At 36.9% G+C, this 20,673-nt stretch overlaps 1 protein-coding gene across 2 annotated transcripts in view; it reads right to left on the reverse strand.

The window, feature by feature from the left end:
- TMLHE (trimethyllysine hydroxylase, epsilon) overlaps positions 1 to 20,673 on the reverse strand; it is a 118,194-nt gene that overhangs the window by 17,715 nt on the left and 79,806 nt on the right. For both annotated transcript variants that reach the window (XM_019018791.4, XM_004065178.5), the window contains 4 exons: positions 11,677 to 11,853; positions 7,255 to 7,534; positions 4,929 to 5,048; positions 229 to 465 (listed from right to left, as the gene is read on the reverse strand). In XM_019018791.4, coding sequence (XP_018874336.2) covers positions 229 to 465; positions 4,929 to 5,048; positions 7,255 to 7,534; positions 11,677 to 11,853 — 814 coding nt within the window. The remainder of the gene's footprint in view (positions 1 to 228; positions 466 to 4,928; positions 5,049 to 7,254; positions 7,535 to 11,676; positions 11,854 to 20,673) is intronic.

Genomic DNA, 20,673 nt, shown 5'->3' on the forward strand with positions numbered 1-20,673 from the left:
CCTCTAATATTTGACCCCACCCCTAAAATAAACCTAGTATTCTTTGGTTGGTGGCTATTTACTATTCCATGGGAATTATAAGAAGAATACAAACTGTTTGATAATAAAAAGCTATAGAATAGCAAGATTAAAATGTAGCAGATATAAGAATCTTAGGGATTTTTGTTACATTAGAAGGCTAATCTTTGGCAAATATATTACAGTTGGGGATAGTTCTTTGATACTCACCTGATCAAATACAGCTCTTTATTCCATGGGTAGATATTTAAGACTGGCCCAACCCCAATCATGTGGTTGTGACATTCTCCAACATCTTCAATATATTCATGCTTCAATGGCACTTTACTGAGGAGTTCAAATTCCTCAGGTGCCTTTTGAAGTACCTGTTCTGCTGCATAGAATCCATCTACTAGCAGTGTCCTGCCACCAGTTCCTTCATGTTTAAGACAATGAAACACTTGAATGCTAAAGAGAGAAAAGAAAATTCTTCTGTTCAGTGGAAGAGAGAACATATCAAAATTCTAGAAATTATATATAAAATGATTACTGAACCTACTTGTCATTTTCTTTTCATTTCCTAATTGGAAATCTCATTTCCTAATTGTTTTTCCCTCATAGGCAGTTGTACTTTCTTGTGTTTTGAAATATTAATGCCACTAGAGGTTTCTTCTAAACATATCTAACATATATTGAAGCTTATATGTGCTGGGCCCTGGGAATACAGGCATGAATGATATATAACCTATATTTTCAAGAAGCTCATAGTCTAGTAAGAAGAACTAAAGCAAATAAATACCAAATAAAATATTATAGGTACAATAATAAAGTTGCATACAAGATATAGTGGGGTCATAAACAAAGGAATGATCTGTTCTAGCGGGGTGTTGTATAAAGAAATGTTTTGGAGAAGAATGAAAATTGTTTTGACTAATCTTAAAGAATGAGCAAGAATTGGAGTAGAAGGAGATTGAGATGAGGAGAAGGCATTCTAGGCGGAGAGAAAGCATGACCAAAGATACCAATGTAAAACAACAAGGAGTAAGAAGTTGCTATTGGCATAGCACAGAGAACCACAAAATGATTTTAAACTGTGAAACTCTACGGCTATATCAATATTTTAAAGAGTCCATTATGTTGATAGTGTGGAACATGGACTGGTGAGAAGCAACGTGACAAAAAACTTGGAAACCAACCTGAACAACTGAAATAGTAAAGAAAAATATTGAGAGCTTGAACTCAGAAAGGGGCGTTATAGAGAAGAAGACACACCTGAGAGATACCAAGATAGAAGTAGCAGAATTTGATAACTGAAGGACAGGCAAGAATCTAGAATAACTCCAGGTTTCTCACTTGGGCACCCGAAAAATGATAATGCTATTTACTAAGACCGAGATTACAGACAGATATGCTGTTGAATGATAATGAGGAAGTATGAGAGGTTGAGGAAGGAGTTCAGTTTAGAGGCATGTTAGAACAGCTACTCATATACAGTTTCTGAATATGTTAACAGGGAAAGGTAAGGTGACTATTAATTGACTGGAAAACTAAGGTAGAATTTTCAAACTTATGAGGGAAATTAAAATTAATAGTAATTTAATCAAATATGCAAAACTAAGAAAAAGTAAAAAGCAAATTAAAATAAGAAATAAACAAAAATATGGAGTAAAATCAAGGACAATCTAATATAATATAAATACAATTAAAAAGAGAAAGGTAAGCCTGGCCATATTGAAATTTCTGTGAAACTTCTAGGTCAGGGTTATTTGGTTACCAGTTAAAGATGTTTAAGGAAGAGAGGTGGATTTTGTTACAAGTGATAGCTAAAGCCAAGAGCATGGAAGAGGTCATTTGGAGAGATCATTTCAAGTAAGAAAAGAGGGATAAGGAGAAAACCTTGAGGAACAATAATATTTAGGAAATAGACAAAAGAAGCCAGCAAAGGAGGCTGAGGAAAAATGGTCAGATATATAGGAAGAAAACTAGGAAAGAAGGAATATTTAAGAAATTTAGTAGTGGTTAATGGTATGTCTCAGGGATCAAGTAAGATGACAGTACACACTGGATATGGCAATTAGTTGCTGGTGACGTTAGAGAGAGTAACTTTAATTGCGGTGAGGGGTGGGTTGGGAAAACTAGATGCCTATGGGTTTGAGGAGTAAATGGGAAGTGAGAATGAAAATATATTGAATGTAGCTATTATTCTTTTAATAATCTTAGCCATGAAGTGGAAGAAAAAAACATGGCTGTAGCTAAACGGAGATAGAGTCCAAGAAAGTACAAAAATAGAGAATTAAGATATGGGAGGCTGATAAGAAGGAGTCAATAGGTATGGAAAGGCTGAAGATAGAGGAGAGAGAAATCCCCAAGGAAGCTGGAAAGGATGAGATCCAGAGCAAAGATAGCTTTAGAGACAGTAAAGCATATAACAATGAAGATAGTGATTAAAATGAATAAAATGATGAAAATTATAGCTAATATTTATTGAACACTTAGTTTGTGTCAGGCAGTATGATCATATAATTTAATTCCTTAGCAATGCTAATGGATAGGTTTTATATTACTAGTCCCATTTTACAGATGAGGAAACTGAAGCACAGAGAAATTAAGTTACTTGTCCAAGATCACAAATCTAATACATGTTGAGGCTGGAATGCAAATCTGGGTCTTGTTGATGCCATAGCCTGAACTCTTAAGTGCTATTACCATACTGCTAATCTACTTGGTCCTTGCCATTGATTACAAACAATTAAACTAAAGCCACAAACAGTTGTTTATCTCTGGTGTTGGTCATAAAGGGAAGAGCTAGTCAGTATTTGAACCTCAACCCCTGTACAGCTGCTTCTTATCTCATTTCCTCTTTTTTCCTTCTGTATCCATTAGAATGAGGATGCAGGGTTGTTGATCTCTCCATATATTGATAACATTTATCAGGATATCTAAAAGCTGCTTTGTTCTTCCTTCCCTGAATCAAACATTCTTAAGTTATAAACCCTTAAAGGAAATCAGTGTAACCATGAGCAATTGCATATTATCATGCTCTCATATAGTCTCCATAAATCTATGTGCACTCATTTTACTCATATCTTTGTGTCTCAGGCTCACCATCTATATGCAGAAGCAAGATCAAGAACACGGAATAACCACAGAGGTGCCTCTACTGAAGAGCAAATGGTAGGAAAATTGAGTATAGTATGTATCATCTTTGGTTCAAAAGCATCTTATTCCGTGTGAAGAAGTTATTCTTCCATCATTCCTCCTCTCCAACTTCTTGTAAATCAGATTCAAATTCTTCTTAATGCCATACTCAAAGCAGCTGTGTTTGCATGACGACCCTTTTGCAATATGTTAATAACTAAATGCAAGAAATCTGTACAAATTCCAAAACTAATGGTTAGGCAATACTTTTTTGGGGGATAATTTATAATTACTTTGAAAAATGTAAAATTACATTTTAATAATTAACAAAATTAGGACTCCATTTATATAGTAAGATGAGTTTTCTTTTTATTTTATTTTATTATACTTTAAGTTTTAGGGTACATGTGCACAATGTGTAGGTTTGTTACATATGTATACATGTGCCATGTTGGTGTGCTGCACCCATTAACTCGTCATTTAGCATTACGTGTATCTCCAAATGCTATCCCTCCCCCCTCCCCCCACCCCACAACAGTCCCCAGAGTGTGATGTTCCCCTTCCTGTGTCCATGTGTTCTCATTGTTCAATTCTCACCTATGAGTGAGAACATGCGGTGTTTGGTTTTTTGTCCTTGCGACAGTTTGCTGAGAATGATGGTTTTCAGCTTCATCCATGTCCCTACAAAGGACATGAACTCATCCTTTTTTATGGATGCATAGTATTCCATGGTGTATATGTGCCACATTTTCTTAATCCAGTCTATCATTTTTGGACATTTAGGTTGGTTCCAAGTCTTTGCTATTGTGAATAGTGCTGCAGTAAACATATGTGTGCATGTGTCTTTATAGCAGCATGATTTATAGACCTTTGGGTATATACCCAGTAATGGGATGGCTGGGTCAAATGGTATTTCTAGTTCTAGATCCCTGAGGAATCGCCACACTGACTTCCACAATGGTTGAACTAGTTTACAGTCCCACCAACAGTGTAAAAGTGTTCCTATTTCTCCACATCCTCTCCAGCACCTGTTGTTTCCTGACTTTTTAATGATTGCCATTCTAACTGGTGTGAGATGGTATCTCATTGTGGTTTTGATTTGCATTTCTCTGATGGCCAGTAATGATGAGCATTTTCTCATGTGTTTTTTGGCTGCATAAATGTCTTCTTTTGAGAACTTGAAAATATTTTATTCCTAGGAGTCTGATATAGTTTGGATATTTATCCCCACCAAAATCTCATGTTGAATTGTAATCTCCAGTGCTGGAGGTAGGGCCTGGTGGAAGTGTTTAGCTCATGGAGGTGGATAACTGATGGCTTGGTGCTGTCTTCAGATAGTGAGTGAGTTCCTGTGACAGCTAGCTGTTTAAAAGTGTGTGGCACCTCCTCCCTGACTCTCTCTCACTTGCTCCTGTTTTTGCCATGTGAACTGTTTGCTCCCCGCTCACCTTCCACCATGATTGGAAGCTCCCTGAGGCCTCCCCAGAAGAAGATGCTGCTATGCTTTCTGTATAGCCTGCAGAACCATGAGACAATTAAATCTCTCTTTTTTTTTTTTAATAAATTACCCAGTCTCAGGTATTTATTTATAGCAATGCAAGAATGGCCTAATACAGAATCTAAAAACTGAGTTAAGGTATTTCAAAATGATCATGTTTCTAGGGGAAGAGAAAGTCATACAAATCCGCAGCAGCAGATATGATCTTGGTTCGAACAGAATGGAAAATAATTAAGAAACCACTCAAGACTATCACATATAAAGACCTTACACTGTAAAAGTCTAATCCACCTACCCACAGGGCTCTTGAAAATAGGTAGTGTCAGTGTGCCGATCCAGAGCTAGCTTGGTGTACGCAGTGTCACCTCTGGAGAAGTCTGAAGTGAAATACCACATCCTCCCATAAATGGTTTCTCTGTTAGATGAAATAAAGAAAGACCTGTTAGCTATTCGAAATGTTCATTCTTGTCTTTCAAAACTCCGTCCCATACCTTCTTTCGTTACTCACAAATAACAGTAGATTTTTTTGGTTCCAGAATTTAATCCATAAGGTGAAAATGACAGTTAAACATGCTAGTCTTGACAATTCTGTCACTTATTAACATTCTAGAAAGTTGGGGAGAAAACTGTGGAAGTATAATATTGTATTATGAAAGCTTGGAGAATCATCCCACTCTGATTATGTGCCCAGTTTTCATAGCCTTCATAAATTCAAAGTTCTTTTCTATGCTCACCTTTCTTTCACAGAAAAAGATATAGCTGCTTCTAGAAGTGATTTTTTTATTTTATTTTATTTATTATTATTATACTTTAAGTTTTAGGGTACATGTGCACAATGTGCAGGTTAGTTACATATGTATACATGTGCCATGCTGGTGTGCTGCACCCATCAACTCGTCACTTAGCATTAGGTATATCTCCTAATGCTCTCCCTCCCCCGTCCACCCACCCCACAACAGTCCCCAGAGTGTGATGTTCCCCTTCCTGTGTCCATGTGTTCTCATTGTTCAGTTCCCACCTATGAGTGAGAATATGCAGTGTTTGGTTTTTTGTTCTTGCCATAGTTTACTGAGAATGATGATTTCCAATTTCATCCATGTCCCTACAAAGGACATGAACTCATCATTTTTTATGGCTGCATAGTATTCCATGGTGTATATGTGCCACATTTTCTTAATCCAGTCTATCATTGTTGGACATTTGGGTTGGTTCCAAGTCTAACTTTATTTACTATTTTTATAGCTGTTGTCTTTTATTAGTACCATTTTTTCAATAATGGTGGTCATTTCCTAATATTTTGGATAATCCAATTTGCAAGGATGACTGAAGAGTTCTCATATTATTTATAAGACACAGAAGTGATTAATGTAGATCCTCACTCATCTTTTGGACATGGAGGAATAAAGAAAAGAGAAAAGGATAGTTTGTGTATTTAGTATTTAGTATTTAGTGAGACTTGCTGTACCATTGTTGTTGTATCTCTCCTTGAAGTATACATCATATATTTTGATTTTGTAATTATTTTCCTGTTGGGCTCAAATCTGACTAAAGGTCACTTTAATTCTTTAGCTTTCAAAGTTCATCTTATTTTCTGAACCCTTGAAGTTCAAATAGGAAATGCTCTTCCTTTTGAACTATCATCCCTAAAGCTGTCTCAATTTATCACTTACCAGCACAGTTTCTTTCACTTGAAAGTTCTCAAACTGTGATTCAAACTGAATGGCTCACAGATGCTGTTGATTATGCTCTACCAGCACAGGGAAGAAGACCCAGCATACTATCTACTACAAAATGAGCTATATCTGGATCTTATTAAGTAAAAGGAAAGTACTAATTATAATAAAGTAGGTTGACATCACACTTAATACTATAGAAGATCAATCTATATACCACCCAAAAGTGCGTAATGGTAATGAAAAAAACAATGTATTTAGGATTAGGAAACCTGGGCTATTTGAATTCAAGTTCTATTGTTTACTAGTAGAGCACTCCTGGGCAAGACACTTGGTATATTTGAGTGTCAGTGCCTCAGCAGTAAAACGGGGACAAAACACACACTGATCAGGGTTCCTATAATAATTAAAAGAAAATAATGGGTGGGAATGTGCTGGCTGAATGCTATATAGCCTTTTAAGGCAGTGTTATTAACAATCAGTCTCTGAATCAAGCCATAGGAATCATAGAAGGTCAAATTGAACAGATGGGAAAATAGAGGACAGTGGGGGTCGAGGGTGTGTGTGTGTGTGTGTGTGTGTGTGTGTGTGTAATGGACATGACTATGGTCACACAACTACTTGATGGTAGAACTCAGACTACTATCCAGTTCTCCTTACAGTCAGTGTTTTTTTCCAGTGTACAATAGTACCTGTCACTTGGGATCACTGGGCTAGAAACATATTACCAATGACTCTGCAGTCATCATTATATTTTACACATAAGTGTATTTAGAGATTAGAAATGCAGACCTCAAATAAAGTACTGCAAGTGAGAGTCCCTTATTCATGCTACAAAATATTCTGGATTGAAAACGAGGGTGACCATACCTGTTACATTTATTTATTGGTGTTCATGCTCTGGAAATTAATTATAATACTGTGGATTTTAGGAAACAAATGAATTACCTGATTAAGCTGATCCTTTCTGCCAACTTCTCTGTGTGCTCTTGAGTGGGAGGGACATTTTCTACGAATGCAATTCCATAGAGCAGAAAGTTTTGCAGAAACTTCTTCAGTCCCTCGTTGGTTTCTAAGAAGCTCTGGCAATCTACCGATGGAACTTGGGCTTGCTGGTAGATTTCAGCATTCCATAGTATTCTAGGCTGGATGACTTTTTGTTTCTGCCCTTCATAGCTGTTTTTCACCAGCCAATTCAAATCATATTTAGTCACATGACCATCTGGCCCTTTTAAGGGGAAAAACAAAAGGCACTATAATAATTACAAATAATGTCAATATTTGTAATTGGTTACAACTAGTTAAGAATCTTTTTCCTAGCAATCAGTTATCCAGTACTGTATTGTTTATGAAACCAAATTAAAATGAATGCCTAGAATGTTTCTGAGAAAGAAATATGTGTGGTTTGAGTGGTATGCATGAATAAATGAATGAACAAATAAATCTTCCCAGAGGCTAAATAAGTTTACAGAATTATAGTTATATAGTAAAAGATCTTCTGGAAAATTCATCAAGTCATCAAAGAATGATAATCCAAGTAGGCTTTTACAAACCTACTTGGCACTCTCTCCCCTTACCCCCATCCCTGTCTTCCATCTATATAGGAACTCAGAATGTTTGAGCTAGAAGGGGCTAATCTTTATTTTACAGATGGAGAAAAAGTCAGTGACTCACTCAAGATCACACAACTAAGTACTATAGGTGGAACTAGAACCCCACCTTCTTGCTGCTACAAGTTCAGTACTATTGTATGCTGCCTTCCTCTTCTACATGATATAGGACATTGCTGTCTAATTATATGACATCAACACAATACAATAAAATTACTTTGTAAGTGGCTTCACCTTCTGTGCACACCCCACCCAAAAAAAGTTGAAAACCAACCCTGAAATGCTTTAGAAAATCTTCAGGATAAGCAAAGGAAGCAGCAGAAGGAGTGAAAGACTATGTTGACAACTTGTCTCTCCTTTTTACTTCTCTCTCTTTTCCTCCCTCCCCTTGATAAAAAAGTATCACACTTTGGATAATTTGGAAAGCATAAAAAAGTATGAGGAAATTAAAAGTCACCATGTTTATCATTCTATCACCCAGATGAAACTATGATTGACAGCCTGGCATCATTCCTTCCAGTTTTTCTGTACATTCTCTTATTTTATGTAATTTATGTATATAAATATAGTTTATGTAATTTATATATATATAAAATTTGGGACTCTGCCATTGTCACTTAACATTTTAACAATTTTTAAAATTAAATTTTATCATTTTAAAAATTCAACCTTCATTAAAATTAATTTTTAAAGCTTACAAAATATACATTACCAAGATTTACCTAACCCATCTGTTATTCTGGGTATGTACATTTATTTTAAAAAATTTTCCTATTATTTATTAGTGATCATCTTTAACCATATTTCTATAATTTAGAAATAGAATGTGTATTACATTTCTTAAAAGTTTGTATCTTTGTATTTAGAAATTTCAAAGATATAAACTTTTAAGAGTTCTGATATACATAATCAAATTACTTTTTAGAAAGTCTACTTATTTTCATTCCCTCCAACAGTACATATGTGTCCATCAAAATGGAGTATTCTTATTTTTAAAATATATTTTTTTCTAATTTGGTAACTAAAGTGGAACTGCTACCTTGTAATAATTTTAACTTATTTGCTTACTAATAAGGCTAATAAGAATACTTTCTATATTTGTTAGACATCTATGTTTCTTTAATGCAGGGACTACCAAACTACGGTTTATGAGTCAAATCTGGTGCTTGGTTTTGTAATGCCTGTTTCAGAACACATGCTGTCCATTTTGTTACATATTGTCTATAGCTCCATTCACTCATATAGCCCACAAAGTTTAAAAATATTTGCCATCTGGCTCTTTATAGAAAATGTTTGCTGACTCCTGCTTTAATGATTTGTCTGTTCAGTCTTTTCTCACATTTTTCTATTGGAACAGTTGTACTTTTCTTACAATTTAGCAAAAGCACCTTACATATTAAGGATATTTAGTCTTCGGCATACATTTTGCTAATATTTTGCCTGTTTTTAAATAAATCTTTCTATGGCATTTTTTTTCTATTGTAGAGAAATTAGTAGTCAATGTATGCATCGTAAGCATGTTTTTTCCTCCAATGCTTTTTCTTTTAACTTTTCTATTTGGAGATAATAGATTCACAGGATGTTGAAAAGAAATGTGTAGGAAAGTCCCATGAGCTCTTCCCCTTCCTTGATGTTAACTTGTTATATAAGCACACTACAATACTCAAACCAAGAAAGTGGTATTGGTATAATCCATTGGGCTTATTCAGATTTAACCAGTTAAACATATATTCATTTGTGTGCATAGCTCTATGCAGTGTAATTACAGGTGTAACTTTGTGTAACCACCACCAAAATCAAGATACTCAACCATATGACTCCTTCGTGTTACCCTTTTACAGCTACATCCGCCACCTCCTACCCCCGAATCCCTAACTCCTGGACACCAATAATCTGTTCTCTACCTCTATAATTATGTTATTTCATGACTGTTACAAACATGAAATCATGCAGATTGGCTTTTTCACTTCAGCATAATGTAATTGAGGTTCTTCCAAGTTATGTATCATCAGTTCGTTCCAATAAATTTGCTGAGTAGGATTTTATTGTATGGATGGTTTGTTTAACCATTAACCCATTGGGTAGTTTCCAATTCTTGGCTATTACAAATAAGGCTGATGTGAACATTAATGTACAGGGGTTTATGTGAACATAAGTTTTCATTTCTTTGGGATAAATGCCCAGAAGTGTGATTTCTGGGTTGCATGTTTAGTTTTTTTTTTTTTTAAGAAATTACCAAACTGTTTTCCAGAGTGTACCATTTTACATTCCCATAAGCAATGTATGAGTGATAGAATTTCTCTGCATCTTCTCTAGTATTTGGTGTAGTCACTGTTTTTTAATGTAGTCATTCTGATAGGTATGTAGTGCAATCTCATTGTGATACTAACTTTCATTTCTGTAACAGCTAATAATGTTGAACATCTTTTCATGTGTTTATTCGCCATCTGTATATCCTATTCAGGAAAATGTCTGAGCATATCTTTTATCCATTTTTAAATTGTATTGCTTGTTTTTTATGCTGAGTTTTAAGAGTTATTTAGTCCTAGCGCCAGTCAGGACCTTAAGATGTTCTCATATGTTCTTTTCTTGAAGTTTTATAGTTTTATGTTTTACGTTTAAGTCCACAATCTACTATGATTTGGTTTTTATATAAGGTGTGAGACTTGAGTTGAGGTTCTTTTCTTTTTTCATTATGGATGTCCAATTGCTCCGGTACCAATTTCTGAAAAGACTATCCTTCCTCTATTGAATGACTTTTGCACTTTTGCCAAAGATAAGTTGACTATATTTCTGTGGATCTACTTCTGGGTTCTCTATTCTATTCCATTGATCTATGTATCTGTCCCTCCACCAATACCACATTGTCTTGATTACTGCAGTCTGGAAGTGATTTCTTCCCACTTAATTCTTCATTTTCAAAATTGTGTTGGCTCTCCTAGGGCCTGTATATTTCCATTTAAATTTTAGAGCAAGCTTGTTTATAATTATAAAAAAAATCTTGCTTATATTTTGACAGGAATTGCATTAAAACTATAGATCAATTTGGAGAAAACTGACATCATTACTATGTTGAGTCTTCCAATCCATGAACATGATTTGTTTCTCCATGTATTTATGTCTTCTTTGATTTCTTTCATCAGAATTTAATAATTTTTATAATACAGATCCTATACATATTTTGTTAGATTATACCTAAATATTTAAATTTATTTGAAGCTATTTTTGAAATGGTCATTTTTCATTTCAGTTTCTGCATGTTTAAGTATATAGAAATATGATTGATTTTTGTGTGTTGATCTTGTGTCCTCTGACCTTACTGAATTCATTTATTAGTTTTCACGGTTTTATTATAGATTACTTGAGGTAGTCTATGTTAGGATGTCATGTATCTGCAAATAAAGAGTTTTATGTACGAATTTTATTAATTTTTCTTGACTTACTATAATAGAATTTTCAGTACTATGATAAATAAGAGTGGTGAGAGTGGATGTTAAATAATAGTGGTAAGAGTGGGCATCCTTGCCATGTTCCCTGTCTTAGAGGGAAAGCATTCAGTCTCACTATTAAGTATAATGTTAGCTGTGGATTGTAACAATTTTATTTGAAGAGAAAAATAAAATGTTTCAAAAAATCCTTCCAAAACAAGAAAAAAAAGAAAAGTAGTAACCTATTTTTGAAAGGAACAAACCATTTTCCACAAAATAACTGTCCTTCAGAAGAGTACCCCCAAAGAAGATCAAGTCTCCTGTCCACTCACAAGTAAAAAAGAGTGTGGTCTCATCCAGACGAACGGTCTTTGGCTTGATACATAAATCCACACTGGCAGTATCCAGGCTGCGCTGGTGAGTCTTGGAGTTGTAGCACGATGCTGAGCGGCAGTGGTCTCGAAGCCAGACGTAATCAAAGCGCATCACGGCATTAGCATATTTCAGCTCTAGGGAAAAGATCACATTCATCAGAACTATTTATTGAGATAACTTTAAAAAATCAGCATCCAGAAAACTTCCTTCTAAAAGTCTTCTACCAATAAGCAATAAGGGTTGAGGGGAGGGACTTGCCCCTTACCAGATATTAAAATATACTGTAGAACTTCTATAATTAAAATGGTGTAATGTTGTATTTAAATAGATAAAATGATGGAAGAGCATAAAAAGCCCAGAAATATACCCAAATGCATATGGAAATCTGGTATGTAATAAAGTGACAGCAAAAGTCATTGAGGAAAAGATGAATTTTTTAAATAAATGGTGTTGGGACAACTAGATAGAACTTGGGAAAAGATAAATTTGTGTCTATATGTCATGTTGTCACAAGGTTATCAAGATAAACTCAAAATATATAGGAGTACTAAATTTAGAAAATGAAACCATTCAAGTATCAAAAGAAGGAAGCATAGGTGCGTAGAGGATATATAGGAGGTGATATGGTTTGGCTCTGTGTCCCCACCCAAATCTCATGTTGAATTGTAATCCCCAGTGTTGGGGGAGGGACCTGGTGGGAGGTGATTGGATCATGGGGGCAAATTTCCCCCTTGCTGTTCTCCTGAAAGTGACTGAGCTCTCACGAGATCTGGTTGTTTAAAAGTGTGTAGCACTTCTGACTTCGCTTTCTCCTGCTTTGCCATGGTAAGATGTGCTTGCTTCCCCTCGCCTTCCACCATGATTGTAAGTTTCCTGAGGCCTCCCAGCCATGCTTACTGTACAGCCTGCAGAACTGTGAGTCAATTAAACCTCTTTTCTTCATAAAGTACCCAGTTTCAGGTTATTCTTTATAGCCATGTGAGAACAAACAAACACAGAAAATTGTTACCAGAGAAGTGGGGCATTGCTATAAAGATACCTGAAAATGTCGAAGCAACTTTGGAACTGGGTAACAGGCAGGGATTGGAACAGTTTGGAGGGCTCAGAAGAAGACAGAAAGGCGAGGGAAAGTTAGGAACTTCCTAGAGACTTCTTGAATAGTTTTGACCAAAATGTTGATAGCGATGCAAACTGTGAAGTCCATACTGAGGTGGTCTCAGATAGAGATGAGGAACTTATTGGGAACTGGAGTAATGGTCACTCTTGCTATGCTTTATCAGAGACTGGCAGCATTGTGCCCCTGCTCTAGGGATTTATGGAACTTTCAACTTGAGAGAGATGATTTAGGGTATCTGGCAGAAGAAATGTCTAAGCAGCAAAGTGTTCAAGATGTGGCCTGGCTGCTTCTAACAGTGTATGCTCATATGCATTTGCAAAGAGATGGTATGAAATTGGAACTTATATTTAAAACGGAAACAGTATGAAAGGTTGTAAAATGTGCAGTGAAACCATGTGGTGGAAAACAAACCATTTTCTGGGAGGAATTCAAGGCTGCAGAAATTTCCATAAGCAAAGAGAAGCCAAATGTTAATATCCAAGACAATGGGGGGGGAAATGTCTCCAGGGCATGTCAGAGACCTTTGCAGGAGCCGTCCCATTACAGGCCCTGAGGCCAAGAGGGAAAAAAGAGTTTTGTGGGCCAGGCCCAGGGCCCTACTGCTCTGTGCAGCCTTGGGACATGTCCCCCATGTCCTTTGGCTCTGTGTCTCAGCAGCTCCAGCTCTAGCCATGGCTAAAGGGGACCAAGGAACAGCTTGGGCCATTGCTTCAGAGGATGCAGGCCCCAAGTGGTGGCTTCCATGTGTTGTTGGGCCTATGGGTGCCCAGAAGGCAGGAGTTGAGGCTTGGGAACCTCCGCCTAGATTTCACAGGATGGCTGGAAATGCCTGGATATCCAGTCAGAAGTCTATTGCAGGGGCAGAGCCCTCATGAAGAACCTCTACTAGGGCAGTGTGGAGGAGAAATGTGGGGTTGGAAGCCCCACACAGAGTCCCCACTAGGGCACTGCCTAGTGGAACTATGAGAAGAGGGCCACCATCCTCCAGACCCCAGAATGGTAGGTCCACCAACAACTTGCACTGTGCACCTGGAAAAGCCACAGCCACTCAATGCCAGCCTGTGAAAGCACCCCCAGGGCTGTACCCTGCAAAGCCACAGGGGCAGAGCTGCCCAAGGCCGTGGGAACCCACCCCTTGAATCAGCATACCCTGGATGTGAGACATGGAGTCAAAGGAGATTATTTTGGAGCTTTAAGATTTAACGACTGCCCTGTTGGGTTTTGAACTTGCATGGGGCCTGTAGCCCCTTGGCTTTGGCCAATTTCTCCCATTTGGAATGGGAGCATTTACCGAATGCCTGTACCCCCATTGTATCTTGGAAGTAACAAACTTGTTTTTGATTTTACAAGCTCATAGGTGGAAGAGACTTGCCTTGTCTCAGATGAGACTTTGGACTTGAACTTCTGAGTTAGTGCTGGAGTGAGTTAAGACTTTAGGAGACTGTTGGAAGGCGTGATTGGTTTTGAAATGTGAAAAGACATGAGATTTGGGAGGGGCTAGGAGTGGAATGATGGAATGATATGGTTTGTCTCTGTGTCCCCAACCAAATCTCATGTTGAATTGTAATCCTCAATGTTGGGGGAGGGACCTGGTGGGAGGTGATTGGATCATGGGGGCAAATTCCCCCCTTGCTGCTCTAATGATAGTGAGTTCTCATGAGATCTGGTTGTTTAAAAGTGTGTAGCACTTCCCCCTTTGCTATCTCTCTCTCCTTCTCCACCATGGTAAGACATGCTTGCTTGCCCTTTACCTTCTACCAAGATTGTAAGTTTCCTGAGGCCTCCTAGCCATGCTTCCTGTACAGCCTATGGAACTGTGAGTCAATTAAACTTCTTTTCTTCATAAATTAACCATTCTCTGGGAGTTCTTTATGGCAGTGTGAGAACAGACTAATACAGGAGGTCCTTGTACTATTTTAGCAACTAACCTTCTGTTAATTTGAAGTTATAGCAAAATAAAAAAATTACAAAAAAAACAAAGACTTTCTATACATCAGGTTACTCATTTAGAAAAGGTAAATAAAGTGTGTGACCCAATTTACAAAAGAAAAGAAAAAAATAAGTTATGCCTTCATAGAATTCAAAACAATAAATTTATGATGGATTAAAGTACAAAAAATTAAAACTGTAAAACATTAAATGTTGACAACCTTGAGGTAGGAAAGGCTGTTTTAATATGACACAAAAGGCACAGAGATAAATTAATCTATATTAAAATAAATACCTTCTGTTCTGCAAACAATATAAAAGCAAAGTTAAAAGAGAAGTAACAGGAAAAATATTTGTAGCATAAAAGGATTAATATCCAGCATACAGAATAAACCTCTGTGATCATTAAAGATAAAAACCCAACAGAAAAATAGGTGAAGGATATCAATAAGGAAAGTCACCAGAAGTGACCGGCAAACGTATGAACTGCCCCCAGCCTTGGTAATAATCAAAGAAATGGGTATTTAAACCAAAATGTGATACCATTTTATACCCATCAGAGCAATAAAAATTTTAAAGGCTGATTAAAATGTGTTTTAAAGGATGTGGGGAAAAATGCATACTTGCAAACATTGGTAGTAGGAGTATATATTGTTAAAGTTATACTAGATGGCAATCAGCAAGTTTCTATGAAAATAATTTAAAATGTGCATATTTGGCCTAGATATTCACCTCTCAGTATTTATTTTTTTCTCTTGTACTTTATTTATTTATTTTATCTTTTAATATTTTTTTTATTTCAGTAGCTTCTGGGGCTCAAGTGGTTTTTGGTTACATGGATGAATTGTATATTGGTGAAGTCAGAGATTTCAGTGCACCCATCACCCGAGTAGTGTACACTGAAACTGATATGTAGTTTTTTATTCTTTATCCCCCTCCTTCCCTCTCCCCTTCTGAGTCTCCAATGTCCATTATACCACTCTGTATGCCTTTGCATAACATAGCTTAGCTCCCACTTATAAGTAAGAACATATGGTATTTGGTTTTTCATTCCTGAGTTACTTCACTTAGAATAATGGCCTTCAGCTCCATCCAAGTTGCTGCAAAATACATTATTTCATTCTTTTTTATGGCTGAGTAGTATTCCATGGTGTATATATACATTTTCTTTATCCACGTATTGGTTGATGGGTACTGAGATTGGTTCCATATCTTTGCCATTGTAAATTGTGCTGTGATGAACATACACAAACAGGTGTCTTTTTGATATAATGACTTCTTTTCCTTTGGACAGATAGTAGTGCACCTCTCACTATTTATCGTATAGAAAGTGTCACATGTGGAGCTGCATATAAGGTTATTCATAATAGTGATGGTTATAATAGTAAAAATAATTAGGAAAAAGACTAAATGTCTATCAGTGGGGAAGTGGAAGAATCGCTGAATAAACTGTGGTTTATCCACATTTTAAGATATTAAGCAATAGTTTTTAAAAACTGCTATACCTGTACCTCTCACATTCACTTTCATTGGTATTATCATTCTTATTTTAAGGACAACTAACTAAAGCTCAGAGATGCTAAGTAACTTTGTAAGAATATAATCATTAGGTGGTAGAGCTAGGACATGAACCCAAGTCGTGCAACCCCACAGCCTAGTACACTAATGTGTCTCAAAGTACAGCCTTGGGAATCTGGAGGTGAGACTTCTTTTAGAAAAACACAGAGAGGAGCTTGGCAAATTTTCTCCCCCAAAAGTATTGATAAAACTGGCCAAACTAAAAAAGAACCATTTTAAGACTCTGGAAATTGTCCAAAGGTATACAGCAAATTGAGAAGTATTTATTCTATTTTTAATTTCTTTAGTAACCTTCATACTGTTTTCCATAATTGGTACACCAATCTACATTCCCACCAACAGTGTACAAGAGTTCCTTTTTCTCCACACCCTTGCCAACACTTGTTATCTCTTGTCTTTTTGATAATAGGTATTCTAATGGGTGTCAGGTGGTATATCAGAGTAGTTTTGATTTGTATTTCTCTTATAATTAGTGATGTTGAGCATCTTTTCATATACGTGTTGGTCATTTGTATGTCTTCTTTGGGGAAATGTCTATTCAGATCCATTGACCATTTTTTAATTGGGTTATATGTTTTGTTGCTATTGAGTTGTATGAATTCTTTATAAATTTTGGATATGAACCCCTTATCACAAATACAGTTTGCAAATATTTTTCCTAATCTCCAGGATACCTTTTCATTTTGTTGATTGTTTCCTTTGCTGTGCATAACCTGGTTAGTTTGATGTTGTCTCATTTATTTATTTTGGTTTTTGTAGCCTAAGCAGTTGGTGTGATATCCAAAAAAATCATTGCCAAGGCCAATGTCAAGGAGCTTTACCACCTGTTTTCTTCTAGGAGTTTTATGGTTTCAGGTCTTATTCTTGTTTAAGTCTTTTATCCATTTTGAGCTGATTTGTGTGTAGGATGACAAAGGTCCAATTTCATTCTTTTACCTTCTGAGTATATGCCCAAAGGAAATGAAAGTACTACCTCATAAAGATACCTGCACTTCCATGTTCATTGCAGCATTATTCATGAAAGCCAAGATATGGAAACAACCTAAATGTCTGTTGATGGATGAATGTATAAAAAACTGTGGTATATATAGACAATGGAATATTATTCAGCCTTTTAGAAAGGAGATCTTGCCATTTGCCATAATATGGATGAACTTGGAGGACATTATGCTAAGTGAAATAAACCAGATACAGAAAAAAAATTTGCATGATCTCATTTGTATCCGGAATCTTAAAAAAAAAGTCAAATAAACATACAGAGAGAATAAAACAGTGGTTACCAGGGCCAAGGGTAGGGGCATGAGGGAGGAAATGGGAGGTGTATGGCTAAGGACACAAAGTAGCAGATATGTAGAATGATCAGATCTAGATGTCTGTTATATAACAACATGAAGACTATAGTTTATAATAGTGCATTATGTTTTGGATTTTTGCTAAATGAGTCAATGGTAGCTGTTCTTGCCACAAAAAAATGGGTAACTGTGAGATGATTGATATGTTAATTTGCTTCACTATAGTAACCATTTTACTGTCTATATGTATCTCATAATATCATGTCATATACTTTAAACATACACAATGCAATTTCTTTTAAAAAGGAAGCATTTATTTACAAAAAAACTACTGAACCTTGGGTAAAAACAGTGGGAATCTGTGGTGTATTTTATCATGGGGTGCTCCCACTTCTATTCCTCCACATCTAGCTCCAATCAGCAGTAGTTCCACGAAGGTGGGCTAAACCAAGAAAACCGGCAGCTTTGCTGTCAAATATGACTAACTTGATTTGGAGCAGAGCATGCATAAAACCCCCATGCATCTGGGTGTTATCAAAAACAATTAGGGAAGCCATACTGGTTGGAGCAAACAACAGACCAGAAGAACAGGCAGAAATCTAACCAGGCTATATAGGGAGTGAGAAAGCTATAATGGGCCTTGAAAAGCTCCCACACATCCCTAGTATTTGGAAGGCTGCACATGCATGCAGTGCTGTATGCACACTGAAGAGAGACTGGAAATGGCCCCAGTTATTTACATGTCTCTGGATGAAAATGAGGCTTTTTGTAGGAGACATGAGAATGACAGAAAGTAAAAACCAGGACAAACTTCTTTGGTTAGTCTGTTTGCATCATTATAGAGAAATACCTGGGGCTAGGTAACTTGTAAAGAAAAGAGATTTATTTGGCTCATGGTTCTGCAGGTTGTACAGAAAGCATAGTGCTGGCATCTGCTTCTGGTGCGGGCCTCAGGAAGCTTATAATCATGGCAGAAGGTGAAGGGGAGCTAACATGACACATAGTGAGAGAGAGAGCAAGAGAGAGTGAAGAAGTGCTAGGCTCTTTTAAACAACTGGATCTTGTCTGAATTCATTACTGAGGGGCAGGCACCAAGCCATTCATGAGGGATTTGCCCTCATGACCCAAATACCTCCCATCAGGCCCCATTTCTAACACTGGAGATCACATTTCAACATGAGATTTGGAGGAGACAAACATCCAAACCATATCACTTGTAAATAGCTCAAACTTCAAGTGTATGCCTCAAACAACACACAGATCCTCTGGCAAAGGATGGAAGCCTTATTACATTAAGTTTTTTAAGCATAACCTCTGATCAATACTTGGCTGGCCTCTAAACTATATCAGGAATTCCCAACCTGATGCCTCAACTAGGCCTATGGACATCTGGGCCAGATAGTCCTTTTGTCATAGGGTGCTGTCCTGTGGACTGTAGGATGCTTAGCAGCATCCCTGGTCTCTACTGACCAGGTGTCAGCAGCATCTTCCTTTCCAGTTGTGACAACAAAAAATGTCTCCAGACAATGCCAAAGGTCCCCTGGGGGGCAAAATAGACCCCAATTGAGAGCCTCTGGGCTATGGTGACCCCAGTGCAATGCTTAGGAAACCACAGTTAAAAATAAAAACAAGAAGTAAAAATAAAACCTGAGCAGAGACATCAGTGGCTACACACTGCAGGGGACAAAGACTCCACAGAATTACCCCAGACAACAAAAAAATACACAAAACAAACAAATACACAAAATACAAACAAACACACAAAAATATGCAACAATTCCTCTGGGGACATGAGAACTCAGTTTCCATAAAATATTATCTAAAATGTCCAGATTTTCAACAACAAGAAAAGATCATGAGATATGTATAGAAACAGAAGGGTTACCTACACACAGAAAAAAAGCAGGCATCAGAAACCCTCTGAGAATATTACAGAAAATCCTATTGCCTAAGTCAAACATGCAGATAGAAGGCAACTTATGTCCTGCAGAAAATGTCTTTCCCTTCTAATAGTCTTGAGCTTTACAGGAGAGAAGGAGAATGGACTATTGGGGCATCACCTCCATGTACCTATATTATTTCCTCATTATAAGCCAACACTTGGTCTTTACTGAGTCATTTTGTCTGTGACGGCAGGCATGCCTTATACAAGTGCTTTCAAGGTATACCCCAACTGGATGCTTGAAAATCTATAGATACTGAATTTAATTGAAAGACTGTCTGATACAACTGCTGATACTCTGAAATAGGGCAATTCATTTGGTGGTGCCCTACAGTTGGAGTTCTTGTCCTAGGGTGTGTGGAATAATATGCAAAATTCGTGTGTGTGTGTGTGTGTGTGTGTGTAGAATTTCTATGGGGTCTATAACCTAAAAATATTGAGAACCCTTTCCCTAGAGTGACAAAAGTGTTTGAGTACCACTAACCCTTATTCAGTTTGGTCATTGCAGTGAGATGATGCACAGTTCAACAAACTACAGCTTGTGGGTCAAATATAGTATGTGACGTATTTTGTTTGGCTTGCAAGATAAAAAATGGTTTTTACACTTTAAAAGTGTAATAAAACAAAAACAAAACAAAGAAAATCACTGTAATGGTTAACTCTATATGTCAATTTGACTGGACCATGGGGTGCCCAGATAAGTGGCTAAACATTAATTCTGTGAGAGTGTTTCTGGAAGAAATTAGCATTTAAATCAATAGACTGAGTAGAGTACATTGCCTTCTGCAATGCGGGAATAATTCTGTCTGCCTGCTTGAGCTGGGATATTGGTCTTTTCCTGTTCTTGGACTGAAACTTAAATATCAGCCTTCCATTTTAGGCTTTTGAACTTCGACTAGAACTTAGAAAGGTTCTCCTGGTTCTTAGGCCTTCAGACTAAACTGGAATCATATCACCAGGTTTCCTGGGTCTCAAGCTTATGGATGGAAGACTGGTACTTTTTAGTTTCCATAATTGTGTGAGCTGATTCCTTTACACACACACACACATGCACACACACGCGCGCGCGCGCGCACACACACACACACACACACAC

The sequence above is a fragment of the Gorilla gorilla genome, chromosome X (genome assembly GCF_029281585.2).
Source record: "Gorilla gorilla gorilla isolate KB3781 chromosome X, NHGRI_mGorGor1-v2.1_pri, whole genome shotgun sequence".
Taxonomy (NCBI): domain Eukaryota; kingdom Metazoa; phylum Chordata; class Mammalia; order Primates; family Hominidae; genus Gorilla; species Gorilla gorilla.